The 18,701-nt window shown below is 41.8% G+C and overlaps 1 protein-coding gene across 2 annotated transcripts in view; it reads right to left on the bottom strand.

Annotated features, from left to right (window-relative positions):
* Positions 1-11,126: 11,126 nt before the first annotated feature.
* Positions 11,127-18,701, bottom strand: part of LOC115197113 (rap guanine nucleotide exchange factor-like 1) — a 31,204-nt gene continuing 23,629 nt past the window's right edge. For both annotated transcript variants that reach the window (XM_029758305.1, XM_029758316.1), the window contains exons 13-15: positions 15,849-15,913; positions 15,634-15,688; positions 11,127-12,777 (exon numbers count right to left, since the gene is read on the bottom strand). In XM_029758305.1, coding sequence (XP_029614165.1) covers positions 12,653-12,777; positions 15,634-15,688; positions 15,849-15,913 — 245 coding nt within the window. In that variant the 3' untranslated portion in view covers positions 11,127-12,652. The remainder of the gene's footprint in view (positions 12,778-15,633; positions 15,689-15,848; positions 15,914-18,701) is intronic.

Genomic DNA, 18,701 nt, shown 5'->3' with positions numbered 1-18,701 from the left:
AAACAAATGAAATACCGTATACAAAAAAGGTTGTAGTCAGTCGGTCAGTCAGAGAAGCCAATCCGCCGACAGATCTCCAGCGGAGAAAGGCCACGAAAACCAACGGAGAGGTGTAGTCCACAGATGCAAAGAGTGGATCCGATCCTGGGTAGATTTTCTATTAGGCTACACAAAGCACACTTTTACATCAACACAACAAACGGAAGAGAGAGGCTTCAGAACTGAGGGTCGAACACATCCTCATTCATGTTTCCATCACAACTCCACTTTTGCGCAGCTGATGCTGGCTATTTAATTGGGAATTAAAGGGGAAGCACTCTATTGGAAGAAGCACTAATTAATTAAGAATTAAAGGGGAAGCGCTCTATTTCAAGGAGAAGCACTGAGACGGTTCAGAAACATTCAGGGCCGTCACAATATGGACAGTACCAAAACAAATGATCGAATGATTCTGTCTCTGCAGCTAAATCTGCAGAGCTGGGATGGTTGTATCCCTCATATACAGTGCATTCAGAAAGTATTCAGACCCCTTGATTTTTTCCCCCACATTTTGTTAGGTTAAAGCCTTATTTTCATATTGATTAAATAAATGATTTATAAGGCTGTAACGAAACAAAATGTGGAAAAAGTCAAGTGAATACTTTCCTAATGCTCTGTATTTAACATCCCATTGGTTGCAAGAATTTTGTATACCGTAATTTCCGGACTATAAGCCGCAACTTCTTTCCCACACTTTGAACCTCGCGACTTAAACAATGACGCGGCTAATATATGGATTTTTCCCGCTTTCAATTTTTTTTTCAAAAAAAAAAACACATTCTGTGACGTGTTCAGTTTTTTGGCGGCATGAAGCTTTCATTAGACCAATGAAATTGCCGAACGGGTTAAGGTCAAATAACTTTTTTGTTTACTGTTTAGATTAAATCGAGCGCTCTCAAACTTCCCATCATTCTGATTACGGTAGTCATTTTGTCACCCTCATCATGGCAAAGACACAGAGAAATGAATATGATGCAGCTTTCAAGTTGAAGGCGATTGATCTGGCTGTTGGAAAAGGAAATAGAGCTGCTGCACGGGAGCTTGGTCTTAATGAGTCGATGATAAGACGTTGGAAACAGCAGCGTGAGTAATTGACTCAGTGCAAAAAGACAACTAAAGCTTACTGCTAATTTTTTATTTTTTGTTACAAGCCGTGTTTCGTTAAAGCCTATTTATTTTTGTTACAAGCCGTGTTTCGTTAAAGCCTGTGTAAAGTTCATTTGTTTCAATGTACCGGTAGGCACCTGCGGCTTATAGACATGTGTGGCTTATTTATGTTCAAAATAATATTATTTTTTTATTCAGTGGGTGCAGCTTATATTCAGGTGCGCTCAATAGTCCGAAATTACGGTAATTAATAATTGGGTCTTCCTTTCCTGTGGTGGTCCTCATGAGAGCCAGTTTCATCATAGCGCTTGATGGTTTTTGCGACTGCACTTGAATAAAAAAAGTTCTTGAAATGTTCCGCATTGACTGATCTTCATGTTTTAAAGTCATGATGGACTGTCATTTGTCTTTGCTTATTTGAGCTGTTCTTGCCATAATATGCTCTTTGTCTTTTACCAAATAGGGCTTTCTTCTGTATACCACCCCTACCTTGTCACAACACAACGATTAGCTCAAACGCATTAATAAGGAAAGAAATTCACACCTGTTAATTGAAATGCAATGGTTGAGAGAAAGCTTTGCACACTTTGGTAAAGGGTGGCTACTTTGAAGAATCTCATATAAAATCTATTTTGATGTAATACTTTTTTAGTTACTACATGATTCCATGTGTGTTATTTCATAGTTTTGATGTTTTCACTCTTATTCTACAATGTAGAAAATAGTAATAATAAATAGAAACACTGGAATGAGTAGGTGTGTCCAAACTTTTGACTGGTACTGTACATAACTTTAACCCATTGTAGTGTCCAGTACTTATATTACTTATATTATCTCCAATCTATCGTCCATGTAAAAAAAAAAAACCTGTCTGATTAGGATTAATAATATCTGACAATATCTTTTTAATTATATGGATTTTGCCAGAATTTTTGCATCACAACACTGAAGTGTAAGGGGTCTCTAATTTTTTTAAATGGACTGCATCTTTATATTTATCTCTTGGGTCCTGTTTAAGTAGTAATGAAATCAGACCACCTTGTTAAGTATCTGATAATCTACCATTTTTATAGGAGTGGTTAAAACATGCTAATAAAGGTCCTCTGAGTACATCGAAAAAGGTATGCCATCCATCCCTGGAGTTTTCCCAGACTTAAAGGCTTTAATTGCATCAAAAAGTTTGTAATTTGTTTGTAATTTGGCCTTCACATGATTCTTTCTGTACAGATGTTAATTTTACATTAATAGAAAGAAAAAAATCCATACAATTAACTTTGGTTAGTGGAGATGGAGGAGACTGAAATGAAAACGTATGCTTAAAAGTACTTTGCTTCCTGTTTCAAAATATGGTATGGTGAATCATGGCTGGCTCCATTTTGTAACAAGTTTCAGTAAATTATTTTTGGTAGCATTTCTATGTTGAAGATAAAAAAAAATAATTGGTACATTTTTCCCCATATTCCATCCAATTCGCTGTATTTTTATAATATATTACACTTGATCTTTCTTGAATAAGTTCCTCCATTTCTTTTTGTTTTCCCTCTAACTTATTCTGTTTCTCTATGGTACAGTTTTTATTGCTATCTATCTGTACTGTTGGTCCTTCTATTTCCTTTGTTCCTTTGACCTAAATTGCTTTTGTTTTAAAGATGAGTATTGAATTGCATTTCCTCCAAAGGCACATTTAAAAGTGTCTCATACAATAAGGGGATCTGCTGTACCTATATTATGTTGGGAAAAAGTCAGTTTTCAATATATTCTCCCACGTGGAAATTCTGTAAAAGTAATGTATATGCCAATCATTTGATGGTCCGACCGCATTCTGTCCCCTATCAATACTTTCTAAACTTCTGGTGCCAGCGAGAATGACATAAAAAAAGTAGTCAAGATGACTAGCTTGATTGAGCCTCCGCCATGAATATCTCACTAGGTCAGGGTATTTAGGGTCTGTATATCCACTAGTTCCAATATATTCGTGATTTCCTTAAGTGCATGATGGTGATAGTTTGTAGTGTGATTTCCTTTACGGTCCATTGAGGTATATAAAACCGTATTATAATCTCCCACCATAATAACTATTACTTTTAGGCTTCATCAATTATTGTATATTTTCAAAGAAGCATTGATCATCATTATTTGGACCTTATAGATTAATGAGACAAATATGTTTATGGTCCAATACAAAATAGCATAAGAATCAATCTATCTTATAGATCTGTTTGGACAATTTGCACATTCGGATCAAAATTGTTAATATCATCACCCCTTTTGAGTTTCTTTGCCCATAGGAGAAGTATATTTCGCCCCTGATTTTTTTTAAATGGAATATCTACATAGGTGTACAGAGGCCCATTATCAGCAACCATCACTTCCGTGTTCTAATGGCACGTTGTGTTAGCTAATCCAAGTTTATCATTTTAAAAGGCTAATTGATCATTAGAAATCCCTTTTGCAATTATGTTAGCACCGCTGAAAACTGTCGTTCTGATTAAAGAAGCAATAAAACTGGCCTTTAGGCTTGTTGACTATCTGGAGCATCAGCATTTGTGGATTCGATTACAGGCTCAAAATGGCCAGAAACAAAGCACTTTCTTCTGAAACTCGTCAGTCTATTCTTGTTCTGAGAAATGAAGGCTATTCCATGTGAGAAACTACCAAGAAGCTGAAGATCTCGTACAACGCTGTGTACTACTCCCGTCACAGAACAGCGCAAACTGTATCTAACCAGAATCTAGCCAGAATAGAAAGATGAGTGGGAGGCCCCAGTGCACAAATAAGCAAGAGGACAAGTACATTAGAGTGTCTAGTTTGAGAAACAGATGCCTCACAAGCCCATAACTGGCAGCTTCATTAGTACCTGCAAAACACCAGTTTCAACGTCAACAGCGAAGAGGCAACTCCGGGATGCTGGCCTTCTTGCCTCAGACATTTCATTCCAAATCAATACTTAAAAAAAATGTATTTTACTTAACTAGGCAAGTCAGTTAAGAACAAATTCTTATTTACAATGACAGCCTACACCAGCCAAACTCAGACAACACTGGGCACCATCCTATGAGACTCCCAATCACAGCCGGTTGTGATACAGTCTTGATTTGAACCAGGTTGTCTGTAGTGACGCCTCTAGTGCTGAGATGCAGTGTCTTAGACCACTGCGCCACTTCGGAGCCCTAATCCTTCACAGAGTTCAAGTAACAGACACATCTCAACATCAACTGTTCAGAGGCGACTGCGTGAATCAGGCCTTCATGGCTGAATTGCTGCAAAGAAAACACTACTAAAGGACACCAATAAGAAGAAGAGACTTGCTTGGGCCAAGAAACATGAGCAATGGATATTAGACCAGTGGAAATCTGCCCTTTAGATGATCTCCGCATGTGTGGTTCCCATCGTGAAGCATGGAGGAGGAGGTTTGATGGTGTGGGGGTGCTTTGCTGGTGACACTGTATTTATTTAGAATTCAAGGCACACTTAACCAGGGTACCACAGCATTCAGCAGCAATACGCCATCCCATCTGGTTTACGCGTACTGGGACTATCATTTGTTTTTCAACAGGACAATGGCCCAATACACCTCCAGGCTATGTAAGGGCTATTTGACCAAGAAGAAGAGTGATGGAGTGCTGCGTCAGCTGACCTGGCCTCCACCATCACCCGACTTCAACCCAATTGAGATGGTTTGGGATGACTTGGACCGCCAAGTGAAGGAAAAGCAGCCAACAAGTGCACAGCATATGTGAGAACAACGTCAAGAATGTTGGAAAAGCATTCCAGGTGAAGCTGGTTGAGAGAATGCCAAGAGTGCAAAGCTGTCATCAAGGGTGGCTACTTTGAAGAATCTGAAATATAAAATATATTCTGTTTTTTTAACACTTCTTTGGTTACTACATAATTCCATATGTGTTAATTCATAGTTTTGTCTTCACTGTTACTTATTCGACAATGTAGAAAAAATTAAAAATAAAGAAAAACCCTTGAATGAGTAGGTGTGTCAAAACTTTTGACTGGCACTGTATATATATATAAAAATATTGTATATTTTAATTTATTTCCACAATTAATGAATAATATGTGTAATATTGTTACCTATAACCAGGATTGCCATTACAAGCAATTATTGTGATTCATCCTATATTGTCCTTAACACACACGCACGCACACACACAAACAAAAATACAAAACAAAAGAAAAGCGCGTAGGAGCGTTGAGTGCTGGCTTGAATCCCCAAGATGACAAGGTAAAAATCTGTCATTCTGCCCCTGAACAGGCAGTTAACCCACTGTTCCACATGTGCAGAAAACATGGATATCGATTAGGGCAGCACCCCGCACTTCTCTGGTTCAGAGGGGTTGGGTTAAATGCGGAATTCATATTTCAGTTGAATTCATTTAGTCGTACAACTGACTAGGTATCCCCCTTTCCCACAAACAACCACAAGCTCAGATGTTCAACAGTTGTTCCATCCCCGAGTGCAACTCAAGAAAGGACTTGATGTGTGAATGCATAAACAGTTGTAGCTGTTTGAGAGGCATGCAAAATTGAGCAAGAATGGGGAGATTTGATTAACCAATGTCTAGTCCTAGATGATGGCGCTCAGATAACAAGGTTGATGAGATCAGGGCAAGGGTTTCTTTCCAGAGAGACATCAGGGATTGTAACATACTCTGTTTCACGGAAACATGGCTCTCTCGGGATATACTGTCGGTGTCGGTCCAGCCATCTGGATTCTCAGTCCATCGCGCCGACAGGAGTAAACATCTCTCCGGGAAGAAGGGCGGGGGTGTATGTTTCATGATTAACGACTCATGGGATAATTGTAATAACATTGTGTACAGGAACTCAAGTCATTTTGTTCACCCAAACTAGAATACCTCACAATCAAATACAGTGCGTATTATCTCCCAAGAGAATTCTCTTCGGTTATCGTCACAGCCGCGTACATCCCCCCCACAAGTGGAAATCAAGACGGCCATCAAGGCACTTCACTGGACTTTATGCAAACTGGAAACCATATATCCTGAGGCTGCATTTATTGTAGTCGGGATTTTAACAAAGCCAATTTGAGGAAAAGGCTTCCAAAATTCTATCAGCAAATCGACTGTAGTACTTACGCTGGAGTGAGTACTACGAGACATATGTGGCAGGGTCTACAGATAATCCCCGTAGCACTCACTTCTGTCATCATGAAGTGCTTTGAGAGACTAGTCAAGGATCATATCACCTCCACCTTTCCTGTCACCCTAGACCAGGCCTGGGCAAAGGCCGGTATTGTGCCGAAAATCTCCCCCCTGACAAAATCCGTCATCTCTCCCATGTCTTATTCGACTAGTAGTTGTTCTGAAATGTTTATTGCTTGCCTACATTTTACTCCCTCTATGTTTAATATAACACACATACATACATTATTAATTTTGGTTGCCTATCCTGATGTGAAGTTTGTTCTATAGAAAGTGTTTGACTCTGATGTGTGCCACAGAAAGTATTTGACTCTAGCCACAAAATTAAGAAAATTAGAGGGGGGGGGATTTTCTTGCCTACCAAACACCCCGCCCTTATAATTTTCTTAATTTTGTGGCTAGAGTCAAATACTTTCTGTGGCACACACTACTGGTCAACATGAGCTAGCAAAGTGATTCTGATGTGTGCCAGGCCTTGCAGTCCCAAGATAGAATGACGAAGTTTGGAAAATATATTTATTTATAGACTAATACACTTGAAACAAATAGCCAGACCTAAAACTGCAGACATTACTAGTGCCTCCCCCGCGATCAAACCGAAATAGAAATCAAATTAAACACAGCCTAACGTGATCAGAAATCTCAACTAGCAAGCACGCAGCAACGAATAATTGAGTGCGTTCACGGGAAAGCGGGGGGATTCTGGCAGTGGAGAGATTTTCGGCACAACACCGGTCCGGTATGCGGCCCGCGACCTGATTCAATACCGCCCGCGGAATCATGCTCAGATCACATGAAGAATTTGCGATAGTAAAGTTTTGAAAAACGTATTTGTTATTCAAATTAAAAGCCCAATGAATACTCGCCTTCGTGTAATGATTTAACTTTATTTTGTAGGCACGTATAAATACAAACTGCACTCGGACAGACAGTGACTGACAGGCTGACACACACGTCACAGTTACAAATAGTAGCTTTGTTTTTCAAAGAAAAGGAAAGTAGACAATGAATGTAGGGTGTTTTTTTGGCCTTTTTGTACATCAAATGTATAGCCTTGTCAAATTACTCCTCCTGACCCGCCAAGTAGAAGCCAACAATCTCACCCACCTTCCGATACTACCAGTCTGTTCCCTATCAGATGACCAGCGGGAGAAGTATACATCACTGCTGCGTGCTTTCGTCGTTTTTGAGGATTTCAAAATGTTGGAAAGTGACATGTTGTTGGTTTCCCTTCCTTTCACCTTCAATGTGGATAACGCTCCCACTGACCTGCAACTTGAGTTTATCGATCTTCAGTCTGATGCAGTGACTGGAGAACTATTCAAAACAACGTTACTGACGAGGTTCTATGCATCTCTCGATGAACAAAACTTTCCAAAGATTAGGAGTCATGCTCAGAAGACATTTGTATTGTTTGGGTCAACCTATGTATGTGAACAGACATTTTTGTCAGTGATGAAATATAGCAAGTCAAAGCACAGATCATCTCTTACTGACTCTCACCTATCAGCAATCCTGCGCATAGCGACGTCAGAAACTATACCTGACTTCACTGCTCCAGTCAATACCCATCAGAGACTTACACTGATTGAGTAGTTTAAATGTAATGTTGAGCTCTTTCTCTTTCTTGTGTTTTTGTGCATACCCGCTAACAAGATTTCTGTCCGTGGTGCTGAATGCACCGTGTACTTTTCCTCCGTGTAGTTCATTGCATGTTTAATAATGAAAATACCCACCAAAAGGTGAACATGGATGTGGTTTATTTCGGGGAATGTTAAAAAAGTTAAGTAGCATATCTGGATGTGATTTACAGTAGATATATCTGTCAACACGGTCATACAGATGTATAATCCTGTAATATGATTCTGGCCTGCGATGGCAAATATATATTTGAATGTGGCCCTCCATGGAAAATAATTGTCCAGGCCTGCCCTAAACCCACTCCAATTTGCTTACCGCCAAAATAGATCCACAGACGATGCAATCGCCATCACACTGCACGCTGCCCGATCCCATCTGGACAAGATGAATACCTATTTAAGAATGCTGTTCATTGACTATAGCTCAGCGTTCAACACTATAGTACCCTCCAAACTCATCATTAAGCTCGAGGCCCTGGGTCTGAACCCTGCCCTGTGCAATTGGGTCCTGGACTTCCTGACGGGTCACCCCCAGGTGGGGCCACACAAGGGTGCGTGCTCAGCCCCCTCCTGTACTCCCTGTTCACCCATGACTGCTTGACCATGCACGCCTCCAACTCAATCATCAAGTTTGCAGAAGACAACAGTAGTAGGCTTGATTACCAACAACGACGAGACAGCCTACAGGGAGGAGATGAGGACTCTAGGAGTGAGGTGTCAGGAAAATAACCTCTCACTCAATGTCAACAAAACAAAGGAGATGATCGTGGACTTCAGGAAACAGCAGAGGGAGCACCCCCCAATCCACATCGACGGGACACCAGTGGAGAAGCTGGGAAGTTAAGTTCCTCGGTGTAAACATCACCAACAAACTGAAATGGACCACCTACTCAGACAGTGTGGTGAAGAAGGTGCAACAGAGCCTCTTCAACCTCAATAATAAATGTGGCTTGTCACCTAAAACCCTCATAAACCTTTATAGATGCACAACTGAGAGCATCCTGTTGGGCTGTATCACAGCCTGGTACGGCAACTACACCGCCCACAACCGTAGGGCTCTCCAGAGGGTGGTGCGGTCTTTACAACGCATCACCAAGGGCAAACCACCTGCCCTCCAGTACACCTACAGCACCCGATGTCACAGGAAGGCCAAAAAGATCATCAAGGACAACAACCACTTGAGCCACTGCCTGTTCACCCCGCTATCATCCAGAAGGCGAGGTCAGTACAGGTGCATCAAAGCTGGGACCGAGAAACTGAAAAACAGCTTATATCTCAAGGCCATCAGACTGTTAAATAGCCATCACTAGCACAGAGAGGCTGCAGCCTACATACACAGACTTGAAATCATTAGCCACTTTAATAAATGGAACACTAGTCACCTTAATGTCACTTTAATAATGTTTACATATCTTGCATTACTCATCTCATATGTATATACTGTATTCTTAATATCTACTGTATCTCAGTCTATGCCGCTCTGACATTGCCCATCCATATATTTATATATTCTTAATTCCATTCCTTTACTTAGATGTGTGTATTAGGTATGTTGTGAAATTGTTAGATATTACCCGTTAGATATTGCTGCACTGTCAGAACTAGAAGCACAAGCTTTCCGCTACACCCGCAATAACATCTGCTAAACACGTGTATGTGACAAATTCAAATAAAATGAAATTGTTACACCCCCTTACCCTGAAACACACACGCTGGTCCCCCATTGTGACCATTTCCACGAGCATCTCTATGCAGTCAGACCTTTGATTATTTTGTGCCACCAGGGCCACAATAATTTGCCCCCTCTCTGATTGTCCAAGTGCGACCCCTCCTCATGGGTTACTGCAGCTAGTGTTGCCAGCACTGCCACTACCTGGGTGGGGGCACCCCACCGGAATTCCCACCGGCTAGGTACAAGGTCATCAAGGTTCTCATTAGCAGCTGTGAGAAATGTATTTTATGTTACGCTCACCCACCCGGGGGCTTTGGCTTTGTAAGACCAACCCTGTCAGGCAGGCTCAGAATCTTGAGGGGGCGGTGCTTCTTTAGTGGGTCTCTGACTGCATCTATCTTTCTGCCTTGGCTGCATATAGGCTTCTTGCTGTAGGCCTATAAAACACATAAGGACTTCTCAGTGTATGGGTCGCTCAGGTGGGTGTCTAGGGTATATGGTCTGGGACCGTTCCATCATGATAGGACAAAATGTATAATACATTTTCAAATGTATATCCCATATCTGCACAAAATTAAAAGCCCTCTGTCATATTGGTTTACTTACCCTGTAAGCAGTTTATGGACAAGGTGTGACCATGCTTTGGTTTTGTTTACCCAGCCACTGCATCAAATGCTAACTTTTTAGCATATGTGGCACAAATCCAATGCAAGTTAATGCTACCTATATTAGCATTTTCTGTCTTCATGTCCAAATCCATCCATGATTAACTCAATTAAGTTACTTAAATTAGTTGGAGTAACTGATACATTTGAATTGGCTAATATTAGCTTTTCTAAAACCCTGCTCTTGTATGTGTGGCTGTTCTGTGAGCCAATGCTGTATGTTTTAAGCGTAAATTGAGAAAGAGGCAGTAGCCAAGGATAAATGACAGAATAAACCAAACAGCACACAGGTGTCATCAGAAGAGGCTTTATTTAGGTGCGTAGTAACTGAGGCCAGAGTGAAGGGCCTCCCCATGGTTAAAAAGAACAGATCGACTCCCAACCCTCAGCCCCAACCTCCTAAACAGGTGATAAGTGTATGCAAAATAATGTAGTGAAAATTCCATTGAGCCCATCGCAGGGCAAAGTGGAGGTATTACTACATTACCACCTATCCAATTACTCCTGATCTACACATTGCCTAGGGGTTAAGGGTGGGTTTGATAGAACCTTGGGCCACGTCTAATGACACATCTGAGTTTCAGGAGAGATGACTGTAAACACTGACTTCTGTACAAAAACAAAACCCCACGCGAGTCAAGATCCCCCCCCCCTCCCCACCCCAGCCCAGCCCACCCAGTCTCACTTAAGAAAACAAAAAAAACAGAAGAAATATGCTGTACAATTCATCAATTCACCTCAACTACAGTAGCAGACTCCATTTCTGTCTCCATTTACACCCGTTCTCAGATTTACAAAACAAATAAAATAATCTCCTTGCATCTTACATAAAATAGAGTCTCCATATTATTTAGCTATTTACACATAGAATATTTACATTACAGCTTTATCGTACAGGCATTGCCAGGCAGCCCTCCGCGAAGGTCGTGACCCAGGGATCCTGAGAGAGTTGCAGGCAAACAAGTGTTGTCAACGTCACTGAGTCCAGTTGTTCAACTCCATTCATTTTCAACGAGAAAATTCATCAATCAGCATATTAGAAACTATGGTGCAGTACAAGTGGCCATGATGATGGTACCATGACTATAGAATAAAACGGGCCTTGGTTCGTTTGTTGAGAGTTATGTGACAATGGCTTTGTTAAATTGGGATAAAAATGATACTGAACTATACTGAACATTTTATACAATCACAAACAATTCTCATGCTGTATTTATCCTCATTGAAATGTACCCTGAGGTCAGGCAAAAGTGCTTGGTTGATACAAATATGTTGGCTGCCATCATCTGTACTGTACATAAAGAAGGGTTTGTCTTGTGATGGTGAACCTGAGGCCTCAATCTGAACCCCCCCCCCCCCAAAGGGTGGGATTATCAAGAGCTGTCAATCAACAACTGACTCAGCCAATGAGAGAGATCTTTGATGTGGGGAGCCAATAAGCCTGCAGTTCAGAGACTTTTCATTCCACCATCACCCAGAACACCACATCTTGTAACACGGTGGAAGCTTTTGTTCAGAGGTATAAACTCTGGGTTTATTTTAGCCCAGAAGTACTAGTATAAACTAGTATAGGAGTATATTTTCTATTATCCAACTGTCGCTGACTCGTTGAGGGCTGCCACTGAGCTGTCGGTGGTAATTGCCCATGTTGGCTGGAGGGGAGGGGTCAAGAGTTAGGTTAGAGGTCACGGGGTTAGATTGTCTCACATCTGAGTAGTTCACAGAGAAAAGGTGGGACAATAGCAGGAATACAGTCTGTCTGGGGGTCTAATTTCAAAGAGACTTCAGTTCAACTGGTCTAGTAAAACAAAGCCGGCCTTTCCCCATTTGGGCTAACCATCCTGGTTTGGGTAAGTTCAGAAAGGTCCAGTTGGGGAAGGGGGTTTGGTGGCAGTGCAAACTGGAGAAGCATGACTTGGTGTTGGGGAAACAAAAACAAATCTAACAAAAGTCTACTATTCATTCATCCTCATCTTCTACACAAAATGGCTGTCCAATCTGCTACTCAAGTCAGTCCTGAAACCTCCTGCCCTCCTCATACATCAACATGCTCAAAGTCACACGCACAAGGCTTCAAAGAAAAGAGTTCCAGTCATTTTTCTCAGCCGTTTCCAGCAGTCTGAGTATTGTACACAAAATCAGCGGTGGCTCGTGACAAGCAGACCGGGAAGGGTGTGGGAGGAAGCCAGGAAAACACAGAGCATAGCAAAGTTACAAAAATGGCTAGCTGATTCATCCAATCAGAGTTGAGGCCATAGAGGGCAGAGTTGCAGTGGAGAAGGGGGGGGGTAGGGTGAGTATGGGGGCGATCTCCCTCTTTCTCGTCCCTCTCCCACTCATTCGCACTCTCTCTCACATGTCTTTGGGCTCCAGCTTGCAGGACATTTCAAAGAGCAGGTTCTGATTGTCGATGACCTGCAGCTGGCGAATGTAGGCCTTGGTCTGGAGGTGAGAGGGGGAAGGCTCTGCATCCAAAGCTACGAGAGAGAGAGGTCAGTTCATTAGTTAAACATATCCCCAACAAAATAATTTAAGCAGTAATCATATTTCACCCCCTAGATCGGGGTCCCTCAACTGACATAATGCAGGTCAAATTTGGCCTGCAGGTGGTTTTATTTGCCCCCCCCACCAAGTTTTTAGCACAAATGTTTGAATTGTTTTGTATTATTATTATTATTTTTGGACATAAGTCTAAAAACACCAGGAAATAAGCTCCAAGTTATTTAAATGTTTTGAAACCGTTCCCAAGTATTCACGCGCATAAGAGAGGCACGTGATCGTATTCAAAAATAGGAAAGGTTTGAAATTATTATGTTTTAGTCAAACATTGGTCAATTTGCAGTCTACATTTTATATGTAATTATATTCCCACCCCCCGACCATCTGCTCAAAAATAATAAAAATAAAATAAAATCGTCCCGCTCCTGAATCTAGTTGATGATCCCTGCGCGAAATGGTAGTGTAACCCCCAGAGAAGCTGCTGTGGCGTGCAATGTCCTGATCTCACCACCGGGCGGCGGCAGATACCCCACTACTTCCACTTGACCCAACTAGAGGATCGCAGCAGCATCTGCTCACAACGAGCCCACACAATGCAGCAGGCAAAGAAACTGGTTTGATTCAGTTCTAACCAACAGCAAAACACTTTGTCAGGCAGGCTATCAACTTGTCCTTTCCCATTCTGGGTGCAGCAAATCCTGCTTGGATGCATCATTATCCTATTCTGTGCCACCATCACAACAGCAGCAGCAATCTATAGGTTTAGAAGGCCATTTACTACTGAGCCCCAAAGGGCCATTTTGAAGCTGTTCCCTTTGTGTGGGGGGGGGGGGGGGGGGGGGGGTCAATGGGTTTGTGAATGTGGTGTATGCCTGAATGTAGCCTATACCTGTCGGGAGAACACAGGGTTAAATGTGTGCTCTAGCTCGCTAAGCAGAAGTAACCTATACTTAATGGAATGAGATGACCATCGTCAAAGTCACTCAGGTGAAAAAAAAAAAGAGATGGGGAGAAAGAGATGATGAAAAATAGAGGGATTGAAATGAGGGGGTAATTCAAGAGAGACCCCTGCGGTCATTCAATGAGGCACTTTGTGATACATTCCATTCAGTCCATTAGGGTACAGTGGTAATCTCAGACAATGTACAGCCATATCTAAGCCCTCTAGGATGTATGCATCTAAGCACAGATTCATTATAGCACTGTGTACCACATAATACAGCTCTAAAATGGGTTTCAGCACTTCCTGCAACTGGTGTGAGTATCCCGAATGAAGACTATGGAATATTTCAGAGTGAAAATAAACCCCATTTTGAGAAACCCAGAATGAAAATAAACCCTATTTTGCCACTTTCAGGTAGAAGCTGTTCAACTTCAGGTTCTACCCACCACAGTTACGTCAAGTCTTGTTTGTGTTCTTTATATATCACAAAGGAGCTTAAGTCTTGGCAGCCAGGTGAATTAACTTGTCATCTAACAGACAGAAGTAACTAGATCTAAAGTAAAATACAAAAAACAAAACCATTAACCCAGCCCTGGCTTATGCAATGATTAAGGTCATGGTATGATGTGAAGCAGTGAGGCTTGGCTCTGGTCTCATGTTGCAAGTTTTAATGGCATGTACACAAGTACAGTGAAATGCCTTTCTTTTAAGCTCCAAACCCAACAATGCTTTAATCAATATCAATGTAGCAGTAAAATAACATGAAACACCACACAATGTTAAACACCACTAAAATAACATAAGGTACTGTACTTTACATTATTTGAGTGATGTTTAACATTGTGTGGTGTTTGTCATTAGCAAGTGCACTGTCTCAGTAGCGTTATCATGAGGAATATTCATTGTATCTTTCTACATATAGTATGCTTGTACATGTGAAGAATCTTCAGCTGGTATAAACCTCTATATGTTGTGTTGCATGTAGGTAAGCCAAGTTGTTCATGTGCTGTGAAACCTATCTTTATGCCCCATGTCAATAAATATACAGAAATAAGAGGGTGGCGAAAGCCAACGTTCTACTGGGTTATCGAGTGTCTTTGCGTAGTGTCTTATATTATGTCAGCAATCTTGTGTGTGTTGATTGTGTAGCAGCGTTAGCTGGATTTGTGCGAAACATCAATGATCTTAGCGTGGCGAACAGCGTCGCGCTTTACTCAAACTAATGAGCGTTAAGGCACGGATTGCTCAAATGTTTCTGAGTAGCGCACTAGCACGATACAAATTAATTACACTGACTCTTGGGGATGCTGGCTCTTAAAATTAGTGGACCAGGCTATGAGATATGTTATGTAACAACGATAGTGATATTATTGAGTGTTACGCATGCTAGACTATGCGATACCAACATTAGCGAGTGTTTAGCATGTGACGCTACGTGATAATAATGATATTGAACATTTAACATGCTAGGCTGTGTGATAGCAACATTAGCGAGTGTTTAGCATGTGACGCTACGTGATAATAAATGATATTGAACATTTAACATGCTAGGCTGTGTGATAGCCATATCGCAGTGTTTTGAGCTGTACTCTGTGTGGCGATTTCATGTTAGTGGGTGTTTATGCAAACTAGGCTATGTAATGAATGATAATGTTAAAGTGTTTAACTCAACATAATGGAGTGGTTAGCAAGGCGGTTTGTCAGACTGTAATATCATTATGTGTTGAGAATGCCTGTGTGTGTGTGTGTGTGTGTGTAGTGGTAGTGAATGGCGGTTGTGTGATTGAACGGCCCCGAGGCCTGTGCTGTTCTAAACAGATGGCAGGGTGGAGCTCGGCTCCTTCAAGACTATTCTTAACAGACAGGTGTGCCTGTGGCCACTAATGCTTACCTAGTTGGGAGCTCCTGTATCGTCTGATGCTCCTCACCATCTCTGCAACTTTATGCTGGAAGAGAGAGGAGACGCGTGTAGTAATGTGTAGTAAGACAGTAGTCAGGGAAATCAGAGGGGGGTAACTGGTTGACCAGGGAATCACGCTGATTGCGCCGAATAGAAAAGACATGTATTTCTTTGGCTATTCTGTCAATGGCTGAACGTACACTCACCATCTTCTCAAAATTGACAAGCTCCCCATGAAACGACTTACAGCTCTCGTGGAGGAAGGTCAGATCTGAGAGAGAGCGAGAGAAGAAAGAGGGAAAAAGAGAGAGAGAGAGAGAAAACGAAAAGAAAGAGAGAGAGAGAAAGGTAAACACACAGTGAAGGCAGGGAACAGTTAAGTAATGGCTTGTCGACACCTGCCCCAGCAGCTGCCCTTGTCTGCCGGTGCTTTAGCCCATAGACGGAGGACAGGTAGGACCGAGAGAGAGAGAGACAAGCCAAAGAGTCCCAATCCGTGATCCCTTAATAGGAACTGGAATTTGCGGGTTCTGGGTAAAAGGGGGGCATGTTTAATCGAGACGCTACGCCCAGTCAGGAAGAATGTTCTGAATGCTGCTGATGGCACTAGACCTGGGGGAGGGAGGGTGTTTGCGCGTGTGGTGGAGGGAGGGAGGGAGGTGAGGCGATACGCTAATGTGACCTTTTTCACCCCTGGACTAAACATGCTAGGAGCTGAGCTTTATGAGCTGCACACTGGACAGCAGGCACACCTTCTCTTCCGAACCGACAAGCATATTTAAAAAACACACACACAGAGCAGATGCACTTTGCCAACCAACTCTCTATCACACACACACACAGCAAGCATATGCATCTTCCTCCCTCCCTCACTCCCCCACCCACACACAGAGAGCAGATGCATCTTACTCTTCAACATACACACGACCTGCTTGAACTGTTAGTTATTTAACCACAGAGATGAAGGGCCAAAGGCTATCGTTCCGAACCAGCGAGCGTGGTACCAGGAAGCCCTCTCAGCACAATAATACACTCCTGCTATAACATAACGTCCAATAACATTTTGAAAATGCGTCACCTTGCCACCCAGGTCAGAGTGAAATATCACAGAGAAGGATATGAGGTTGTACTAGCATTTAAAAAAGGTGCTACACCTAGAATTTCTCCCCCGTGTGGAAGCTAGGGGAATTGCAACAGCAATAGGCTGCATTCAAAACAAAATCTCTCACTCTTCCAATTGAGCTTTAGTCTTTTACTTTTGGTCCAAACAGCTGTAAAAACTATTTTTTTATATTTGAAAATATATTTCACAGCGATTTAGTACAATGATTCGCTACAGTATTCAGTGCTTGTTTTCTCAAACTGAAATTGAGCGAACAGTGTAGAATATTAGTAATCAGGACATGAAGGAGCCATTTCTACATGGCCACTCGACCTGGTTTCCACTAGACCTGGTTTCCACTAGACCTGGTTTCCACTAGATAACACAGCCAAAATCAGCTTTCCCATTTTGACAACAGATGCCGCTCATACGGGAGAAATCAATAGACGAATATCACAGCCAATCACAACACTGGTGGGTAAGTTCTACTGTAAAAAAACAATCATTCCACTATTACTTCAGACATATTATGGACATTTTCTGATGCAGAATTTTTTTTCAAATCCTATGTGTTGCACCATTAAGAAACATTCAGCAATACATATAGCAATGCTTACGCAGTATGGTTGTTAAGCTGCTAGCCAGCAGTTGTGTCCTACCCATAGAGAATGAGAGTACTCTAGTGCCCAAAAGCCTGTTTTAGCATGGGCAGTGCCATTGAGGACTTTCAGCCTTTTGTAGTCAACTGGGTGGGACTTCCTATGGGTTAAAGGGATAGTTCATGGATTGCTGTACCTTGTCCATAGACTGCTTACAAGCTAAATAAACCAATGTGTTATTTCTTAATTTGGGTGAATTATCCCTTTAAGGAAGGATCACATCATTCTATCCAGGTCATCAGGCGAGATCAGCCAATGAATTATACTTGTGCGCAAACATTCCATAACTGCAGGTGGCAGTAAATCGCCAACCTTGGCTTTATACCTGTTCAAACAACACACTCTAGGTGGCAGTATGCACCATTTCAGTTTGTTTACCAACTGAGTCCTTTATCATTCTCTATGGTCTTATTATGAAAAAGTGGAAGCATCTAGCTGTGAAAGGAGTCGACCTGGTAGCCATAGGAGTTGTTTTTTTACAGTATGTACATCGTCTTGTACGTTTGTCTTGTTTAAGTTTATGGTCCTCTGTAGCTCAGTTGGTAGAGCATGGATAGCGGGTACGATTCCCGGGACTACCCAAACGTAAAAAATGTACGCATACACGACTAAGTCACTTTGGATAAAAGCCTCATTATTATTTCACATGAAGATTTTAGTCATTTAGCAGACGCTCTTCTCCAAAGCGACTTACTTTGAGTGAGTGGATAGTGTAAAAAAAATATATATATATGTTGGTCCCCCGTGGGAATCAAACCCACAACCCTGGCGCCATGCTCTACCAACAGAGCCACATTATTCTATTACAGTACCCAAAACCATTCTGTGATTCTATTGGACCATTGGAGGAAAACAGATGCATAAAATACTACACAGATTGAATTGATCTTCAAAAAGGAAGAGACTTGAGAGCTTGGGGCAGCCCTGTATAGGGAACTAGGAGCTGGTGTTATTCTTAGCTTGACATGATATTGGAGCCTGGTATACACAGCATTCAAATATAAAACATTCCAGACATGTTTGTGGTGTCTAAGTGACATTGACAAGTGGTATAACAAGGAGCTTTTATACTCAAGGGGGAAGGAGAAATGACGGAGAGAGAGAGAGAGAGACAAAGAGAGAGCGAGCACGAAACAAGCACACACTTAAGTGTAATATACTACACATTAAGGAAATTGCACACGCAGTACTATGGTGTAGAATGATGTAAGTACATAACCAATCTATTATCACAGTGATGAATACAGCTAGCCTATATAATAATGGGAGTGATATTTTGTTGATCAAATTCCTGAACA

The sequence above is a fragment of the Salmo trutta genome, chromosome 1, assembly GCF_901001165.1.
Source record: "Salmo trutta chromosome 1, fSalTru1.1, whole genome shotgun sequence".
NCBI lineage: Eukaryota > Metazoa > Chordata > Actinopteri > Salmoniformes > Salmonidae > Salmo > Salmo trutta.
The sequence above is the reverse complement of the archived record's forward strand: the minus strand, read 5'-3'. Positions and strand labels throughout refer to the sequence as shown.